The sequence below is a fragment of the Mesoplodon bidens genome (genome assembly GCF_964165515.1).
Source record: "Mesoplodon bidens genome assembly, chromosome: 6".
NCBI lineage: Eukaryota > Metazoa > Chordata > Mammalia > Artiodactyla > Ziphiidae > Mesoplodon > Mesoplodon bidens.
In genome coordinates, this window is record NC_138162.1 from 72,122,398 (window position 1) to 72,143,399 (window position 21,002).

General features: G+C 40.1%; 1 protein-coding gene across 2 annotated transcripts in view; it reads left to right on the forward strand.

The window, feature by feature from the left end:
- Positions 1-574: 574 nt before the first annotated feature.
- ERMP1 (endoplasmic reticulum metallopeptidase 1) overlaps positions 575-21,002 on the forward strand; it is a 52,031-nt gene continuing 31,603 nt past the window's right edge. The window contains exons 1-6 of one of the 2 annotated variants that reach the window (XM_081236808.1): positions 575-984; positions 2,312-2,613; positions 6,422-6,549; positions 7,208-7,313; positions 18,261-18,407; positions 19,105-19,197. In XM_081236808.1, the coding sequence (XP_081092934.1) occupies positions 644-984; positions 2,312-2,613; positions 6,422-6,549; positions 7,208-7,313; positions 18,261-18,407; positions 19,105-19,197 (1,117 nt within the window). In that variant the 5' untranslated portion in view covers positions 575-643. The remainder of the gene's footprint in view (positions 985-2,311; positions 2,614-6,421; positions 6,550-7,207; positions 7,314-18,260; positions 18,408-19,104; positions 19,198-21,002) is intronic. The other variant, XM_081236809.1, reaches the window with a different exon arrangement.

Below are 21,002 nucleotides of genomic sequence, written 5' to 3' on the forward strand. Positions count from 1 at the left end.
AAGAGCCAGGCGCCTACTTTTTCCAGAGCGTATTCTAACGCTCCTTGCGAAAGCTGAGCCATTGCCTTCTTCATGATGTGTAAATGATGAACCTCGTGCATTCTTTTTTTAATTAATTAATTTATTTATTCATTTATTTTTGGCTGCTTTGGGTCTTCATTGCTGCGCGCAGGCTTTCTATAGTTGCAGCGAGCCGGGGGCTACTCTTCGTTGCTCTGCAACATGTGGGATCTTCCCGGACCAGGGCTCGAACCCGTGTCCCCTGCATTGGCAGGCAGATTCTCAACCACCGCGCCACCAGGGAAGCCCCCTCGTGTATTCTTTTAAAAGCAATCTCTCTTTTCTCACGTTTCTAGGTTTATGGTTATCTTTCCATTTATTAATCTCTGTCCCCACACCAGCCAGAGAAGCCCTGAATAAGAAGGTACATCCATCACGCCCAGCCGGGTGTTGGCCCTGCCGCGGAGCCTGCCCGCCATCTGCCCGAAGAACCTGGGTCGCGGCGAGGCGGGACCGGCCAATCAGAAGAAGTTTGGCCCTTTGCAGTTTCCGTCCGCTCACTAGGAGGCGCTGCGGCCGCCGCGGCGGCTCCCGGGGCTGTCGAGAGCCGGGGCGGTTGGGCTGGCGGCTGACGCTCGTGGCCATGGAGTGGGGCTCGCAGTCGGGAGCTGTGAGGCGGCACCGCATCGGAGGGGAGCGCCGGGATGGCCCGGCGGCCGCGCCGCAACTGGAGAGGGAGGCCCTGGCGCAGAAGCACCTGGCGGACGCCTGCGGCGGCGACGCGAGGACGCGGAAGCGGAGCGGGGAGGGGAGCGGCGGCGCGAGCCGGGGCGCGGGAACCGGACTGTCTGAGGCGCGCGCCGCGCTGGGGCTGGCGCTTTACCTGCTCGCGCTGCGGGCGCTCGTGCACCTCTCGCTGCAGCAGCTCGTGGTGCGTGGGGCCGCTGTTGGCCACCGCGGAGAGTTCGACGCACGCCAAGCCAGGTACTGCCGCGTCCGCCGGGCCCGGGCGTCCCTTTTCGGTGCACACCTGCCCCCGCCGGGCCTCCCGGGCTCGCCGCCCCCGCCTGGCTGCACGTGGGGTGGGGTGGCCTGGCGCGTACCCCTGGCGCGTACCCCCAATTTGCGGGTCGCGGGGCTCGCGCGGCCCCCTTTTAAGCTCGTGGTACAGGTGCGGGTGGCCAGGGCGATTGCGCCGGCTTTTCCATCCCTTTTTTGCCTCACCTGCAGATGGTTTGGTTATTAGTAATCGTCCATCTTTCGGAGCAACTTACCCTTTTTACTAGCTCTCCTACTTTGCAAGTGAGATGAAAGGCTGTGAGGTTTGTGGACCCAGTTCGGTTTTCTGGGAAGGGTCCGAAGGGGCTAATGCAGTGGTCTAAATCTTTGAGGGTCACAGGTCTCAAACCTGAGAGCTATGGAGGCTCTCCCTGGAAGACGGCACATTCAAAATTTTACTATTTCAGAACTTCTCAATTTCCTGGAGTTTGTCCTTGGGTCCTTGGTTTGGTGTGTAAGATTTGGCTTTTTTTTCTTTTTTTTTAAAGAGACCTTTAAGTATACTAAGAAACGTGAATTAAGTCAAAGGTATTGTGACCTAAGTGTGTCAAAGCTCATAAAATCATAAGCTAGCAGATATTTCAACAGCCATAGTGTTTTAGAGAACTTTTTCTTTTAAGTGCTGGAAGCTTATTTTCTTAAAGGCTTTCTGAAACACGCCTCCCCACCCCCTGTTTTCCTCACTTGGAATGCAGTGAAAAGACAAAAATTTTTTTTGTTTATTTTAGGGGTAGAGTTGGTTTTGGCCTGAATTGAAGTTACTTGGCCTTGTGTGCACAATGGGAGGGCTGAGTCCATTCTTCAAAAGTTTTTCTTTGCTTATTTAACCTCTTGACTTAATTGTCTTTGCTCTTGGTTTCTGCTACTTAGAATCAGTAACCCAGCGTCAGTAACCCTCCAGAGTGGGACACAATGAAATTGTATTCTGTCCTGTCTAGCTATCAGCAGTTATACGTTTTGAATAAAATCTCTTGTTTTTGTATTGATTCGATATGGGGGTTGGGAGAAGTTGGGAGTTGGAGTGAGTGTAGAAAACTGAAGGGATGAACTCATGGAAGGCCAAATAAAATGATGGAACTTTGCAAGTGATTTTCACATGTTACCTGAAATACTAAAGGCAGCCTTTTTTATGTGAGAAGTCAGAGAACTTGTTCTTTGGGAAGGGGAAGTGTGGAGGAAAAGTTGCTGTGTGCTAAGTGTTAGTTTTAAGCCTAGGACGCCTTGTCATCATGATTCTTCTGGTTGCTTCCAGGGATTATCTTGAACACATAACATCCATTGGCCCCAGGACTACAGGAAGTCCAGAAAATGAAATTCTGACAGTGCGTTACCTTTTGGAACAGATTAAACTGATTGAAGTTCAGAGCAACAGCCTTCACAGGATTTCAGTAGATGTACAACGGCCCACAGGCTCCTTTAGCATTGACTTTTTGGGAGGGTTTACAAGCTACTATGACAACATCACCAACGTTGTGGTAAAGCTGGAACCCAGAGATGGAGCCCAGCATGCTGTCCTGGCCAACTGTCATTTTGACTCAGTGGCAAACTCACCAGGTTTGTGCCTGTTTTTTAGTCATTTTGAAATCCTCACAACAAGAAAGCTTGTTAACTGCAAGCTGCTTGAGCAGTTGTGGGCACTATTTTCTTAGACAAATCTTTTCATTGCGATGGAAGATAGGATAATTAGAATAATTATCATTTAGTTTAAGGTCTACCTTTCAGTATTTTCTCAAGTGCTTTGTTTACTTAATTTTTAAACATTAGTGCCAGCAGCCCAGCGACAGGGCATCGAGTATTTCTGGCAGACTGAAATAGCCTTATCAGTGTTACCAGTGTGTGTTCTTCAGTCATGGAATTAGGTCCTGCCACTTCAAGTGTTTACTCAGCTAGGTGTCGTGCTAGGCTTTGGGGTTACGGGATAAAGGAACAGTACTGGCCTTCAAGGGACACATGGTTTGGAGGCTCACTCTCCTAGCAGTTTCTGTCGACCTATAACGTGAGAATGTTGGTCCACTGGGGATGCCATACTGGTAGAGTACCTCATTAATCCATAAATCTTGCCCTGAAACTCTGGCAGAATAGAGTACTTGATGTTTAGGACAGTGCCTGACCAGTAAATATTTGTTGAATTCAATATCTCCTAAATTGAACTTCACGTTTTTAGAGTAAGATTCCTCAGAAAAAGGTTTTCAGTAGCTAGAAATTGTAAATACGGAAGAATAGAAAATAATAGCAGTTTGCAATGAGATGGCATCTGGTTCAGTCCCCTCATTTGACACAGGAATACACTTAGCTGATCACCACTGATCTGAGACAGGGCCAGGACCTGGGTTTCCTGGCTAGTCAGTTCTTTTAGCTATATTTGAAAGGAAGGAGAGTATTAGGATGTAGTTAATGTTCCCTTTGGCAAACTACTTAACTTCTTTCCTCAGTTTCTAATCTGAAAAATGGCGATATAACAGTACTTTCCTAATGGCATTGCTTAGAGGATTAAATGCGGATTAAATACGAGTAAAATAGTAGAATAGCAACTGGCATGAAAAATCCTTTTTTTTTGCAATTAGTAGTTATTTAATATTGAGTACTTCTGGATTGCTTAAACTTAAACCAGCCCCAATATGAACATCTAGAGTTATACAAACTATAAATTAAAATTTATGTGCTTGATAAAATTATTCATACTAGGATATCTTTAATTAGGAATCTTGCCAATTGCATTTAGAATGTAACATGCTTTTTCAAAAATTAGTATACACTCATCTGTTTTATAAAGTCAGAAATACCTTTGTGTGTGCTGGGGAAATTAGTGGTCTTGTATGTCCGTTTCAAAGCGATAATAAAATAAGCATCACCCTATGCCCACTGTTTTGATGCTTAAAACCTAGGAAGGGACAAATTAACATCATGGTTATTTAAGAGCATTATATAAGAAAGACATGTATACAAGTATCAGAAACAAACAGTACCAAATGTTAGAAATCACATATATGGAGTCCAGTAATGAAAGGATGGCATTTTGTGGGTTACTGAAACCAATTTTTTTTTTTTTTTTTTTTTTGCTGTACCTGGGCCTCTCACTGCTGTGGCCTCTCCCGTTGTGGAGCACAGGCTCTGGACACGCAGGCTCAGCGGCCATGGCTCACGGGCCCAGCCGCTCTGCGGCATGTGGGATCTTCCCAGACCAGGGCATGAACCCGTGTCCCCTGCATCGGCAGGCGGACTCTCAACCACTGCGCCACCAGGGAAGCCCCTGGAACCCATTTTTAACTAAAATTTTTTAAGGATACCTATGCCAACAATCTCAGGGAAATTTCTGTCATTAATAAATTGTTAAAAATAGTTTTTAAAACGTTCATAAAATAGACTGTCACCTAAATTTTTTTAGTGGATGAACAAACTGAAACATATTTCTCAGCAAGGTATCTGGAACTTAGGAACTGATACCAATTAGGAGTAATATTACCTACAGAAAGGCCTTAAATATCTTCTTGGGTTTGCTGCATGGTTCCAGGTTGTTACTCTGGGGCTGGCTTCAGTTTCAGGGTTAATTCTAAATGGAAAGGGATGTTGGTTAAGCATCCAGCCCTTATAGATACTGTCCTCTAACTTCCTCACTTTCTTAAAGATATCTGACCCTTCTCTAGGTTTATTCTCAGACACCAGAGCCATTAAAATAAAGGAAGATAAAAGGACAGTTTAACTTTTAATCAACTCTATAGAGATAAATATCTTTAAATTTCCATTTCTCTTCCTTTGAATAAAGAAAAATTTTACTGTTTTTTATTTTAAAGTAAGTCACAGTCTCAAAGTTAAAAATCATTTGTTTCCTTTGGTTTTTGAAAGGTGGCACTTTTTACTGATAGCTACATTATACTTCCTGCTTGATAGTACTTAGGTAATTATTACTTTGTTTCACTTCGATTAAAATACAATCCAGTAATCACTACTGAGACAAGTATAGCTAATAAGTAGTTTCTTCTCAAGTAGGAATGGGGTCTGGAATTTAACAGCACCAAAACAAGCATTTTAGCTGGCTGCAGAACCTTCTTTAAGTTTGCAAAGAGGAGAAGGAAAAGCGAACAGTGAATGCCTACCGCATGCTAGGCACTGTGCATTACCTTGTAATCCTTACAACACAACTGTGAAATATAGATGTCATTAATCTGCTCTCTAGACCAGGAAATAGTAAAGGGGCAGAGCGAGAATTTACATCCAAGTCTTTTCTTACTCTAAAAACGACACTATTCTCTGTAGCACCCTGCCTCCCACTGTGTAAACCCAGAAATGCTGTTGCCTGGGTTGTTACTGTGCCTATTTACTTTGATATTCTTTGAGCTTTTTATTATGGAAAATTTCAAATATATACAGAAAGAGAATCGTTTAATGAACCTGAGTGTACCTGTCACCCAGCTTCAACAGTTCAATCTTGCTTCTTCTCTACTGCCCTACCCCCCACCCCAACCTTGACTATTTTAAAGCAGATCTCAGTTATATCAGTTCCTCTGTAAGTATTTTGGGCTGTCTTGTTGAAAGATAAGGACTCTTTTTTTTTTTTTTTGACATGCTCATAATACCATGAATTACCTCACTGAAAAACTTAACAATAATTCCTTAATATCATCAAATATCCAGTCAGTTCCTTAATGACCTCTTATGGTACTTTAAAAAAAGTCTTGGCCCTAAAGTCATCTTTATAATCACCTTTAATTAATATATAAAGTTTGTGAATTAGGAGGTTAAGTGATTTGATGAGGTTCTCTGCTTTATCAGTGCTGGGACCAAAGATTACTACTCAGGTCATTAGTCTCCTTTCCTGTATCTTATTAGATTGGGTGTCTTCTTTGTACTTTTTCATCACATGATCCCCTTGGAGAAACTTTAAAAAATGCTACACTATCCACACTGACCCCTCTTATGATTTTGGCAGGAAAATTAGCAGGAAGGGAGTGGGTGGCAGTTGGAGATGACATAGGAAACCGTGAACACCAGAAGTGAGGATAGTACAGAGGACGTGGAATAAGGATAAAGAATTTTAAAAATTGCTTTGGGCGATGAGAATGCCAGTTTTCAATATTGCCTTAGGTCCCTTCTGGTTGATTATTCAACAGGTATTAATTGAGCAACTATTGCGGGGCCAGGCACAGTTCCAGATACTGAGAGTAAATCAGCAAGCAAACCAAAGATTCCCGTTCTCCTGGAGTTCACTGCTGGTGGGTGTAGTTATCACCAGATTATGACCGAGCTATGCTACTTGCAGCTATTGTGATGCTTCCTTGATGAGAAAACTCTGTTTCTTGCCATAATGGTTCATACTGTAAAGGTTTTAAAATCTGAGAAGCAAATCTGTTTTTCTGATTTAAAGGTGCCAGTGATGATGCAGTTAGCTGTTCAGTGATGCTGGAAGTCCTTCGTGTCTTGTCAACATCTTCAGAAGCCTTACATCATGCTGTCATATTTCTCTTTAATGGTGCTGAGGAAAATGTCTTGCAAGTGAGATTTTACTGTTTTAAAGACTAGGCTTGAGTAATAATGGTAATGAGAATAATAATAATAACAATAGCTAACACTTATGCATTTTGATTATTCATTCGAGTAGTATCATAAAATGACATACAAAAGAGATACTGTACTGGGCAGTACTTTAAAAAAATCTACAGCCACTTATGTATACATGTTTAATATTTGAAAACTCAACTTAGAACAGATCGTCTTGGCAGTGTTTTATTCATAAAAGGGCTCTGTGATGGCATAATTATTCGCCTCAGGTTTTCTAGAGTTTCAGAGATGTTTTGAGGCAGGCACACGGCATGAATGCCCAACCACGGGGATAGCGCCTTCCCTTCTATTGTTTTGCACTTTCTTTTGCACAGGCTCACACTTACTAAAGATGTTGTTTGGCTGCACTCAGGGAAATCAGGCTGCCTTCTGTGAAGAGTGACTTTCTGCTGAGCAAACTGCACACGGCCATTAGGCAGAGAGAGACACACAGATAGATGTCTTTAGATCCTGCCTTTGAAAAAAATGATTGGTTTTTTTTTAATTCTTCCCCTCATCAACATAGACGTTCCGTCCTTAAAAAAAGCAAAATAAAGACTTTAATAGTGTAAGATTGTTTAACTGATATCTGTTTTCTTTCCTTCTCATTCAGGCCAGTCATGGTTTTATTACCCAGCACCCGTGGGCCAGCTTGATTCGTGCATTTATTAACCTGGAGGCCGCGGGTGTAGGAGGGAAAGAACTTGTATTCCAAACAGGTGTGTGAGGCTGTACGTTGTATATTTTAATGCTATTTTTGTTTTTATAAAAGTGGAAGTTTTTTGAATGTAAATAATCTAATGAAATGAACATTCTTTTAAAATCATGAGACAGTTTTAGCTTGTCTTTTTGAAGTTTTTAACAAAATAATATTAATTTTAATGTCATAAAAATCCAGTAATATGAATCAGAGTTCAGAGCTCAGATTTGTTTAGTTAGGGCATACTAAAATCTGATGTTGGTCGTTTCATGCCATTTTCCTGCTCTATTAGAAATTTGGGTAATGTATTTTAGCCAGAGATGTAGCATTTGCTAGAAGCTTAATAATGAGGAGTGTTTTGAGGTATGAGGTGGGCTAGGGGAAGTGAGGAAGGTGATATGGGAACTTGTTTTTTATTTTTTAGCACCCTTCACAGACATGATATTGTTTAAGTTATAGAGATATGCTAAGTGCTAAGTATGTCTTCATAACCTAAACAGTACCACATTTTAATATTCTCCATCCAACTTACTTCAGACTTTTACCACTCAAAATGAATGTATATTTTAACTTCAGCCAAACCTTTGAGCATCTCAAGGTTATGAGGTCAGAAGCAAGGTTCTCCTGTCTTTTCACCTCAAACCTTTCTGCTTACTCTTCGTCTGAATAACGAGAAGAAGCTGGTACCTAATATCTGTAGGGGTCAGTGGATGCAACACTATTATCCATTTTCCTCTAATTCTTGGATGTCAGTCAGGATAAGAGGAACACTTGATATAACAACCACCAGATCAAAAAGCAGCAAGAGAACATTCTGTAAGCGAAGAGGACACTGTGTCTTTCTTTTCTCTGGTGAAAATACTAGGGCTGCACATGGGCAGGAGTGTGTCTGTATGTTTTCCCTCCTGGGAGTGTACTATAAGTACCTTCACATCCATACTTTTTAATTTGTTATCACTGGACCCTGCCCCTGTACTTCTAGGACCCAGAGAAGAACCAGTCTGAAGGTTTAGTGTGTGCCTTTCCTGAATTTTTTCTGTGCGTATTTATTAATGCATACATATTCTGTGTGTATATATTAATATATCTTTCATACATATAATCCAGAGAGGTTAAAACACATTTACCTAACTCCTGGGTATACATTAAAAAAATTTTTTTGAATAGTTACATGCACTGCAATGTTCCTAGCGGCATTATTTACAATTGCCAAGGTATGGAAGCAACCTAAGTGTCCATCAACAGGTGAATGGATAGTGTGTGTGTGTACACAATGGAACACTACTCAGCCATGAAAAAGAATGAAATTTTGCCATTTGCAGCAATGTGAATGGACTTGGAGGGCATTATGCTAAGTGAAATCAGTCAGAGAAAGACAAATACTGTATGATACCACTTATATGTGGAATCTAAAAAATACAACAGACTAGTAAATATAACAAAAAGGAGGCAGACTCACAGATACAGAGCACAAACTAGTGGTTACCAGGGAGGAGGGGAGGGGCACTATAGGGGTAGGGGAGTAGGAGGTACAAACTATTGGGTGTAAGACAGGCTCAAGGATGTGTTGTGCAACATGGGGAATATAGCCAATATTTTGTAATAACTTTAAATGGAAAGTAACCTTTAAAAATTGTGTTTCAAAAAAAAAATACTTACCTAGGGTTAGCAAGGGCTAGACCCAAGTAATTTCATTTATTTATTTACATTTACTGAGTACTCATTTATGCTAGGTCTAATTTACAGTCCGTGATCTTTTTATTAAATGCGGACAGTTAGACATAAAAATTCTACAGTTTACATTTTAGATATAATTGCATTATTTGGAAGGATATAAACAAACTGTTAGTAACAGTCACTACTGGATGGTGGGCATTGCTGTCAGAGCTGTGGTGGGTGTGACTAGAGTGGAGGATGGGGCAAAATGTGAAAAGCCAATTTGAACTCTCCACTGCTTCATAAACTTACAACCAGAATTGCCATTACAGCTTTACTGATACTCTTTATAGTTTTCTGTATTGTTTAAATTTTTTGCATTTCATATGATTACTTTAATAATAAAAACAGACTTGTTACTAGTTAGCAATATATATGCAATTTAAATGTTTTACTCATTCTAAGATAAAATCCTCGTATTTCAAAATTAAGTTTTTTCTAGAGGGGCATCCTACAAATATTTGTAAAGAATGTTTCCCCCCTTTCTTTGAGTCTTTGTATGCTGTTTTCCCTCTAGGTTTTGGTAGCTTATTCTTGTGGCTAAACTGTATACCTGAAAGCTTTCTGGGCACTTTCTGACAGTCTAATACCTTTCCCAGTATTTCTCTCACTTCCAGATGCCCTTCCTACAAAAGACTAGCTTTCTGTGGGGATTGCTTTCAGAAAGCTAGGTACTGTTGCTTCCATGTCTGAAGAGGGAGAATGAGGCCTCCTGGGTCTGGAGTCCTGGGGAGCTCTGCCAGACCACCCTGTCCTCAGCTTCTGCAACAGGTGCTTTTATCCTGCACGGTAGCACTTGTCCTGCCCTGGGAACGTTTCCGTTAAAACAGTTTGTCCTCTCTAGTGCTCCATTGTCACTTCAGAGAGACATTTGTTTGGGGAGTTTTTAGTGACTAGAATAATCATTACTACCTAATTTTTTAAAAATTTATTTTATTTATTGATTTTTGGCTGCATTGGGTCTTCGTTGCTGCGCGTGGGCTTTCTCTAGGTGCCGCGACTGGGGGCTACTCTTCATTGTGGTTCATGGGCTTCTCATTGCGGTGGCTTCTCTTGTTGTGGAGCATGGGCTCTAGGCCCGCGGGTTTCAGTAGTTGTGGCACACGGGCTCAGTAGTTGTGGCGCGCAGGCTCAGTAGCTGTGGTGCATGGGCTTAGTTGCTGCGCGGCATGTGGGATCTTCCTGGACCTGGGCTTGAACCTGTGTCCACTGCATTGGCAGGCAGATTCTCAACCACTGCGCCACTAGGGAAGCCCCTTAGAGTATTTTTTGAGGTTCATCCATGTTGTAGCGTGTATCAGTACTTCATTCTTTTTTTTTTTTTCACCACGCGGCTTGCGAGATCTTAGTTCCTCACCAGGAATTGAACCCGAGCCCTTGGCAGTGGAAGCGCAGAGTCCTGATCACTGAACCGCCAGGAATTCCCAAGTACTTCATTCTTTTTTATGGCTAGATTATATTACATTGTATGGATATCCTGCATTTCATTGATCCATTCATCAGCTGATGGGCATCTGGATTGTTTGCACTTTTAGGCTATTATGAATAATGCCACTATGAGCATTTGTGTGTAAGTCTTTGTGTGGACATATAGTTTAATTTCTTTTGGGTGGATTCCTAAGAATGGCATTCCTGGGTCATATGGTAAATTTATGTTTTAACTTTTTAAGAAACTGCTAAACCAAATAAGTTTTATTTTAGAAGAAATGTAAATTCAAATAAGAGTAAGAATTTTTTTAATACTAGATTTGCAAAAAAGTAAGTACAATGATAATGCCCAGTTCTGATGAATACAGAGGAACAGGCATTTTCAAACACTATTGGTGGAAGTATAGATTGGTGCAGTTTTGGGGCAGTTTGGCCATATGTATCACTTTAAAAAATGTACAGACCCTCTGTCCAGCAGGTCCACTTGCAGGAATTTATCCTGTAGAAATAGTTGCACATAGACACATAGGTCTAAGTACTGCATGATCTTCTCAGCTTTTCTTCATAAGAATGAAAAACTGAAAACACCTTCCACGTCCATGCATAAGGGACTGGTTATACTAGTGTTGAGTTAAACATCTTACTTGGCTTCCATAATAATATTCGCTGCTCTCAGTCTCCTTTTTTAGTTCCTTCTTTTTTTGTTTATTCTGGGTGTTGATGCTACCAACTAAAGGTAGAAGAAAGCAGAGCAGAGGGAATGATGCTGTTTGTGAGTTGGTTCTGGACTTCCAGAGAACTTTGACTTTTCATTGTTGACATTGCAATCTGCCTCCCCTCAATATCACACATGCTCATGCCCTTTGCTTTAAGAAAGATGGGATTCCTTCTTTAAGAAGAAATGGGTACACAAGAAACTGGAAGCATCATGGGATTTAGATGATGGCAGGAGAAAGACTGTAAGGTGAAAATATTTCTGTGTGTGCCTCCCACCTTCCTCTGTGAGATAATTAAGATAAGAGCTTTCTGGGGGAGGCAGGATAGGTAGTGATTAAGAGCACAGCCTCTGTATTCTGCTGACCCAAGTTCCAATCTCAGCTGTAGCATTGCAACCTTGGCGCTCCATGCTTCAGCTCCTCATCAGTAAAACTGGGATAATATAGGATTAATAACCAGTGAGTAGAATCCTCAAGTCTGTAATTTCTTGTTTAAGAGCTGCCTTTGCCCTGTTTATATCACAGAGAGTATCTTACTCAGTAGTTCATCTGCTTTCCCCATCCCAGTCTCCCCAGTCTTCCCTTTTTCACCAACACTTGACCTGTCTGTGACCTGTAGGCCTCAGTGGACAATCAGTGAGAGGATGGAGTAGGGCTGGAGCACTACTGTGCAGCAGTGTGATCTGAAAGGGGTCAAAGGCCAGGTAGTGGCTATTCGAAACCCTTTCCTACTGATGGATCTTACGTTTTTCTCAAATATTTTTTATGGTACAATGCATAAAGTGAACTTAAACTGATGATATCCTTAGGTGTCTTTATTTCATCTTTTATTATAAACTAAGAAAAGTACACAGCTCTGAGAGTGCTCAGCTTAATGAATTTTTACAGACTGAATAAGTCATGTAACTAGAACCCAGCTCAAGATTGAGAGTATTGTGGGTACTCCAGAAGCCTGAAGCCTCCTCTGTGTCCCTTCTCAGTCTTCCTTCCCCAAGATTACCCCGTTCTAACTAATGCCTTGATAGATTTAATCTTGCTTGTGTTTGAACTTTCTGTAAATTGACTCATACGTTGTGGGTACTCCAGAAGCCTGAAGCCTCCTCTGTGTCCCTTCTCAGTCTTCCTTCCCCAAGATTACCCTGTTCTAACTAATGCCTTGATAGATTTAATCTTGCTTGTGTTTGAACTTTCTGTAAATTGACTCATACGCTATGTTTTTTTTGTGTATGGCTTTTTTTCACTCAGTATTATGTCTGTAAGATTCCTCTATGTTGTGTTTAGTTCATTCTTTTTCATTGCTGAATAATATTCCATTGACAAGGATATCCATTCTACTAGTGATGTTAGGTTGCTTCTAGGCTTTGGCTCTTATGAGTGGTCTTAGGAACATTCTTATGAGTGTCTTTAGCACACATGTTTGGGTATGCATGTTTCTGAGTGGAACTACTGAGTCATAAGGTGTGTGTAATTTCAGCTTTGGTAGATAACTTTTGGTAGATATATGCCATACTTGGATGCAAAAATCCTAAATAAAATGTTATTAACACTGGTTTTGAATCCAGCAATATATGTGTATTTATGTGTATGTGTGTATGTGTACATATATGTATATGTACATACAAAAAAGATAATGCTTTCCAACCAAGTTGAGCTTATTTCAGGAATACAAGATTTTTTAAGTTTCAGGTGTACCAGCCTAGTGACTCAATATTTGTATATATTGCAAAATGATCATCAGTAAGTCTAGTTAACATTCATCACCATAAAGTTGCAAATTTTTTTTCTTATGCTGAGAACTTTTAAGACCTGTTCTCTTATCAACTTTCAAGTATACAAGACAGTATTATTAACTTAATCACCATGCTATACATACACTACACCCCCATGACTTATTTATTTTATAACTGGAAGTTTGTACCTTTTGACCACCTTCACCCATTTCACCCATCTCCCAACCCCCCCATCTCTGGCAACCACCAATCTGTTCTCTGTATCCATGAAGTCCTCTTTTTTTTTTTTGGTCAAGATTCCACATATAAGTGAGATTGTATGGTATTTTTCTTTCTCTGTCTGGCTTATTTCACTTAGGATAGGCTGAATAATATTCCATTGTGTGCGTGTGTGTATACACACACACATTTTCTTTATCCATCCATTGATGACACGGTTGCTTCCATGTCTTGGCTATTGTAAATAATGCTGCAGTGAACATGGGGATGCAGATATCTTTCTGAGTTAGACTTTGTTTTTTTGGATAAATACCTACAAGTCGAATCATATAGTAGGTCTATTTTTAAATTTTTTGAGGAACATCCGTACTGTTTTTCATAGTGGCTGCACCAGTTTACTTTCCCACCAAATTCACAAGGGTTTCCTTTTACCCACATCCTCACCAACACTTACTTCTTGTCTTTTTGGTAATAGCCATTCTAACAGGTATGAGATGATATCTCACTGTGGTTTTGATTTGCATATCCCTGATGATTAGTGATGTTGAGCACCTTTCAGGGACCTCTTGGCCATCTGTTTGTCATCTTTGGAAAAAATGTCTATTCAGGTCATCTGTCCATTTTTCAATCACATTGTTTGGGGGGTTTTTGCTCTTGATTTGTATGAATTCTTTATATTTTAGATATTAACCCCTTATCAGAAATGTGATTTGAAAATATTTTCTCTCATTCAGTACACTGCCTTTTTTATTTTGTTGATGGTTTCCTTTGCTGCCCAGAGGCTTTTTAGTTTGAAGTAGTCCCACTTGTTTGCTTTTTGCTTTTGTTGCCTTTGCTTTTGGTGTCAAACCCAAAAAGTCATCACCAGGACCAGTGTCAAGGAGCTTACTGCCTATGGTTTCTCCTTGGAATTATATGATTTCAGTCTTTTAAAGTTTTATTTATTTATTTATTTATTTATTCTGGCCACATGGCTTGCGGGATCTTAGTTCCCCAACCAGGGATCGAACCCGCCACCCCTGCATTGGAAGTTCGGAGTCTTAACTACTGGACCGCCAGGGAAGTCCCTGATTTCAGTCTTATATGTTCAAATCTTCAGTCCATTTTGAGTTAATTTTTGTGTATGGTGAAAGATAGTGGTCCCTTTCCATTATTTTGCTTGTGGCGGTTCAGTTTTCCCAATATCATTTATTTGAAAAGACTGTCCCTTACCAATTGTGTATTCTTGGCTCTTTTGTTGTAAATTAATTGACCATATATATGTGAGTTTACTTCTGAACTCTGTTCTGTTCCATTGATCTATGTTTCTGTTTTTATGCCAGTATTATACTGTTTTCATTACTAGCGCTTTGTAATATGGTTTGCAATCAGGAAGTGTGATGTCTCTAGCTTTGTTCTTCTTGCTTAAAGTCGCTTTGGCTATTTGGGGTCTTTTGTGGTTTCATACAAATTTTAGGATTGTTTGTTCTATTTCTGTGAAAAATGCCATTGGAAGTTTGGTAGGGATTGCATTGAATCTGTAGATGCTTTGTGTGGCATGAACATTTTAACAATATTAATTTTTCCAGTCTGTGAGCACACAGTTTCTTCCATTTATTTGTGTTATCTTCAATTTCTTTCATCAGTGTCTTAAAGTTTTCAGTGTACATTTCTTTCACCTCCTTGGTTAAATTTATTCCTTGGTATTTTATGCTTTTTGATGCAATTGGAAATGGGATTATTTTCTTAATTTCTCTTTCTGATAGTTCATTATTAGTGTATAGAAATGCGAATGATTTTGTGGAATGATTTTACATCCTGCAGTTTTACTAATGGTAAATGAAGATGGCTTAATATTTGAGTCACTCCATGTAGTTCACCACATTATCAGAGTAAGGGAGAAAAACCATCTCAATTGATAATCTCAGCGTAATCATCTCGGTAGATAAAGAGCAAGGATATGTTCCTTCAATAACAGTACATTTATCACACTCAAAAAGTGTGACATTAATATAAAACTGTTAGTGAATAAACAGTACATATTCAGATTTCTATTGTTCTGATAACATCCTTTGTTTTGTTTTTTAGTCTGAGTTCCAATCCAGGATCAAATGTCAGATGTATTTTGATATATCACAGTCATTATATAACACGCACATAAAAAATATCAGTGTGAACTTAATTATTATAAAGTGAATACCCTTCTAACCCCCACGTGTGAAAGAGGATAGACTCTTGCTACACCCTCCTGGAAGTTTTCCACCCGCCCCTTCTCAAATACAACTCCCTCCCTCTCATCTAAGGTTAGCCATTATCCTAATTTTTATGATCATTACTTTCTTTCCTTTATAGTTTAGCTTTACCTGTTTTTCAATGTGGTTTTAATATTTTAATCATATAACTTTATTAATGTCTAATTGTAATAGTAATAATATTTTAATATTTTAACATGAAAAGGTTTGATAATCTGTTTCCCCACCATCATTTTTCTTTTTCCTTTTACATTTGTGTTCTTCTCAGTGCATCACATCAGAAGCATGTAATGTCTGTCTGATTACTGACGGTGTTAACCTTCTATCACTTGACTATATTTGCCAGGTTTTTGTACTTTGTAAAGTTACACCTTTGTAATAAATAGTTTGAGGCTGTGTAAATATCCTGTTTCTTATGAAACTTTGATCCTAGTTTTAGCAATCATTGATGATTCTTGCCCCAAAGCATTTTTACTATAATGTTAGCCAGATGCTGTTTTCTGGGTCCATCATTCTGTCTATAGTTAATCGTTGGAGTTCGCTAGAAGGCAGGCTTTCTTTTTTCCCTTGTGTGTATTTATTTCAGTGTTTCATGTATGTTTTATTTTATGGACTTTATATTCTGTTATAATCATTTTGATGCATGAATTGTTCCAGTTTAGGTCAGTGGCAGCCCCTTCAGCTGGTGCCTGTCCCTTTTTTTTTTTTGCGGTACGCGGGCTTCTCACCGTTGTGGCCTCTCATGTTGCAGAGCACAGCCTCCGGACACACGGGCTCAGTGGCCATGGCTCACAGGCCCAGCCTCTCCGCGGCATGTGGGATCTTCCCGGACCGGGGCACGAACCCATGTCCCCTGCATCGGCAGGCACACTCTCAACCACTGCGCCACCAGGGAAGCCCGTGCCTGTCCCTTTGACATGTCTCTGACATGTTTGTTTGAGCACTTTCTTACTTTCTGGCACAAGATGATCCCACTTACCAGTATTTTCCTAGGCTCAGATCTGGAATTGGGCATATCTCTAGGGAGAACTGGTTCTTTTAGTGGATAATGGTATTCAGAAGCAAAGATCTTGGTGCTGAGTAAGTTTTTTTAAAAATATTTATCCTATTTGGGGTTTGTAGGGCTTTTTGAATTCATAGCTTGGTATTTTCTGTAAGTTTTGGGAAATTATTGGCCTTTACCTCTTTAAACATTGCTTCTACTCCATTCTTTCTCCTCTTCCTCTGAGATTCCAGTTACTCATGTTAGACCTTTTCACTGTATCCCATGTGTATTATAAGCATTTCTATGTTTTCCATCCCTATTTCCTTCTGTGCTTTAATTCTCTGGATCTGTAATTTTTTCTTCTGTTGTGTTTAACTTTGTATTAAACTATATATGTATTAAAATTCTTAACATCAATTATTATGCTTTTCAGTTCTAAGGTTTCCATTTGACTATGTCTCTCACTCTCTCTTTGTTAATAGATTGTACTTGTCTAGGGAAATTCTGGCTATCATTTGTGTTTTTGAATAATTAATAATATTTATTTTAAAATCCATGCCTGGTAACTCCAGTCTCTGGGTCACTTGGGTGTCTGGTTCTGTAGTGTTTCTCCACCCCTTCCCTCCCCCACCGTTTATGGTTATTTTTTTCTGTAGGAAAGCAAATTGATTATCTGTTTATAAAGTTATGAAAATGTTAATATTCTTAGATTTCCTGAAATACAGTTACTTGATCTGTCTACAGCAGACAGCTTTTTGGTAAATTTAGTTGTAATATACAACCCTTGAATCTCAGTGGATTACAATAGCAAAGGCTTATTTGTTGCTTGCATTACATTCTGGTTCCTGAGTAACTGCAGCTACATCCCATGGTTATTATGTTCCATGTGTCTTATTCATTCTGAGACCTAGGCTGAAGGAGAAGCCCTTATCAGGGATGTTTTAATCTCAGGGCCAAAGTTAATGGGAGAGATGGACCATGTGATGGCTCTTCAGAGTCTTGTCAGTTGAAGTTCATTTCTGTCCTATTCACCATCAATTGACCAAAGCAATTTATGTATGTGCTACTTCCCCAGGGAGGCATTATAAGTTATATGGGAGGGAGGAGTGAATAATTGGGAACAATAATACAATATGTCTTGCTATCCTAAAGAAAAAACTCCCACATTTGAAAAAAGGTGTATGTACATGAAGATGTTAATGCTGAATTATTAATAATGATAAAAATTTATAGTAGTAAGGAACTTTATGATATATTCAGTGATTATGCAGTTCTTAAACTGATCACTGTAATATCTAGCAACATAGGAAAACGCATTTAGTACACTATTAAGTGAAAGAGCAATGTAGAGAGTATATATACCCTATCAATACAGCTATGTACACACAGTCATAAATTTGTAAGAAAACTGAAGATAGAAAAATGATAGTTATCTTAGTGGTTTTTCATTTTTAAACTTAAAGTTTTTATAGTGCTGTTTTTTTGTTTTGTTTTGTTTTGTTTTTTGCAGTACGCGGGCCTCTCACTGTTGTGGTCTCTCCCGTTGCAGAGCACAGGCTCTGGATGCGCAGGCTCAGCAGCCATGGCTCACGGGCCCAGCCGCTCTGCGGCATGTGGAATCTTCCCGGACCAGGGCACGAACCCGTGTCCCCTGCATCGGCAGGTGGACTCTCAGCCACTGCGCCACCAGGGAAGCCCTAGTGCTGTTATTTTATAATTAAAAGCAATTTTGTTTTCTTAAAGGTTATTTTTCATTCTAAAAAGTCATACACATTTATCAAAGAAATGTTGGAAAATACAGAAAATAGGATTTAAAAAAACAAACTCTTGACCTATCTCCCCAAATCACCACAGTAACTATTTTAGGTGTGTTTAAAAAATTACTATATTAAAAATATTTACCAGATTAACCTTGTATTGTGTTGTCATGTTTCATTTCAGGTCCTGAAAATCCTTGGTTGGTTCAAGCTTATGTTTCAGCAGCTAAACACCCTTTTGCTTCCGTGGTGGCTCAGGAGGTTTTCCAGAGTGGAATCATTCCTTCAGATACTGACTTTCGTATCTACAGGGATTTTGGGAACATTCCAGGTATTCTGTCAGTCATTACGGGCTTTTTTGCGACAATGATTAATCAAAAACAAGTTTTACATGTTGGAAGTTTGTGGGTGAGCAGCATTTTCTGAGAGCAAATTCTCTATGTGAAAACTGCATATTTTGACTTACTGAAAGAGAGATCCTGATAGTTTCTTTTTCTTTTAAACTCCAGTCTAATTTAAATGCTTCCCTTTTCTAGAACATGTCATCTTGGCCCACAGTGTGACAGAACAGGGGAGAACTGGTTAGCACTTCATTCCCAAAATATGGTAATAGATCCTTCAGGGATCTTTTTCATTGTTATCTTGCTTTGCCAATTGCCCTGGGGACTCGTACAGCTTATTTGAAGTTAAAATTTGGCTCTGGCCTGACAAGGATGTAGATGGCAAAGTTTTGATGACCTCCCGTGCTCAATATTCCTACCCCTGCTGTGTGAATTGTAATGCCCCAGTCATTATGTATTGAATTATGTACCATACCATAACTATTGGTTCTGTGAGAATTTGGAATAGAATTTACATCATGCATTCATGAATGTGACAAAGCAATCATACCACTGCTTTTTTTTCAGGAATTTAATACATTAAATTAATAATTTAATTTAATAAATTAGTAAATTTAATACATTAAACAAATAGGCCTAAAGTAAGGTTGATCTTTAAAATGACTTTTTTTTTTCTGTATGTCTTAGGAATAGACTTAGCTTTTATTGAGAATGGATACATTTATCACACCAAGTATGACACAGCGGACAGAATTCTAACAGATTCCATTCAGCGAGCAGGTTGGTATTCTAATTTAGACCTTTTTTTTTTTTTTTTTTTCGCGGTACGCGGGCCTCTCACTGTTGTGGCCTCTCCCGTTGCGGAGCACAGGCTCTGGACACGCAGGCTCAGCAGCCATGGCTCACGGGCCCAGCCGCTGCATGGTATATGGGATCTTCCCGGACCGGGGCAGGAACCCGTGTCCTCTGCATCAGCAGGCGGACTCTCAACCACTGCGCCATCAGGAAAGCCCGTAATTTAGACTTTTGATATTAAGATGGAATACTATGGATGACCTGTAAACCTATAAATATTCTGTGTCCTGTGCATTAGGGAGGCAGTGTATGGTGTAAATGAGGTGGGGCTTTGGAGTTAGATGAGGCTTTGAATTTTAGCCTTGAAATCTAGTTTAGCAGTTAAGAACATAAGACTATTCATTATGAGGAATTTGAAAGGGTCTTGACCCAGGGTTATGGTCAGATTGCTGAGTGATGAGGGTGTAGCCAAAATGGAAGCTATACATTGGAGGTGGTACAAGCACATGTTTGGGCAACTTGCCCAGGTCTGGAAAAGTTACATTGATCCAAGGTTGAGTGGTGAGGGCCAGTGAGTAGGTTATAGGACAGGTGTCAGGACAAGGGGCAAGGGAGTTAAAGTGTTTTCCAGAGAGATCTATAGTAGTCAGGAGAGGTGAGTCTGTTGCTGAGCCTTAAAAAGAGTTGGTGGGATTTGGCACAGTGGAAAAGAGAGGATGTCCCAAGTAAGAGCACAGCACGAGTACAGTGTGTTTGTGTATGAGGGGCTGTTGGTGAGTAGATTGTCAGAGAATAGAGGTTGCATTTTCAGAAATAGAGGGAAATGAGGTATAAGTGTATAGGGTAGAGAAAATTGTAGAAAGCTTTAAAAATCAGCAAGTTGCTGTAGGAATAAGGAATCATTAAAGGCCTGAGTACATGAATGAATGGTGGTTTAAAATGCTTTCAGTCTGATGATGCAGTGTGGAGTGGATGGTGGAGACGGGGAGAGAGCCAGGAGTCAGGGCTGTTCCAACAGTAATTTTCGTGTGGAATAGTAAAGGACCTAGACTGGGGTGTTGACCAAAGACAGAAGTGAAAGCAAGGGGATAGAAAATTAGGTATATTTTGAATGTAAATTCAACAAAACTTGACAGATTAGATAGAAGGGGCAGCAAGGGGCAGCATCAGGCCTAGCTGGCTGGGGGAGAGATGATGCCATTGACCATTATGGGAACATGGGAAGGAGGCCCCCATCCAGAGCAGTCATGAAGAGGGGAAGGAGACTGAAGTCTGTCAGATGTAAGACGGAGGGTGTCTGTGAACTGACCAGATGAAAATATAGATACACTGTTAGAGCTCATGACAGAACTGGGTTTCTGGGTTTGGAAATTAAAGGCATAGAGAAAACCACAGAAGTATGGAGAATGGAAATGGTTTTTGGAAGAGGGAAGCAAAGGTAGAGGACTAAACTTGAGCTTTGAGGAAGACACATTCTAAGGTGTGACAGAAGAGCCAATGAAAGAAATCCCACAGTAAGACAGAGGTGGTGTCTTCAGTGGAAAGAGAAAGTCAGTGGGATGAGCAGCAGGAAGAAATGCCAGTCATTCATGTCTTCTTGTAATTCTTCATTATTAAGTTCAAACTCATTTAGTCATTGATTGATATAACAGATATTTGTGACAACATCTGATGTGCCAGATTCTGCCTGATAATGACTCTCCCAGCTCTCCGGCTTCATTGCTGAATACTCTCTCTACTCATTCCGGACTTTTTTTCCACCCTGTATTTGGAACTTGCCCTCCTCAGGG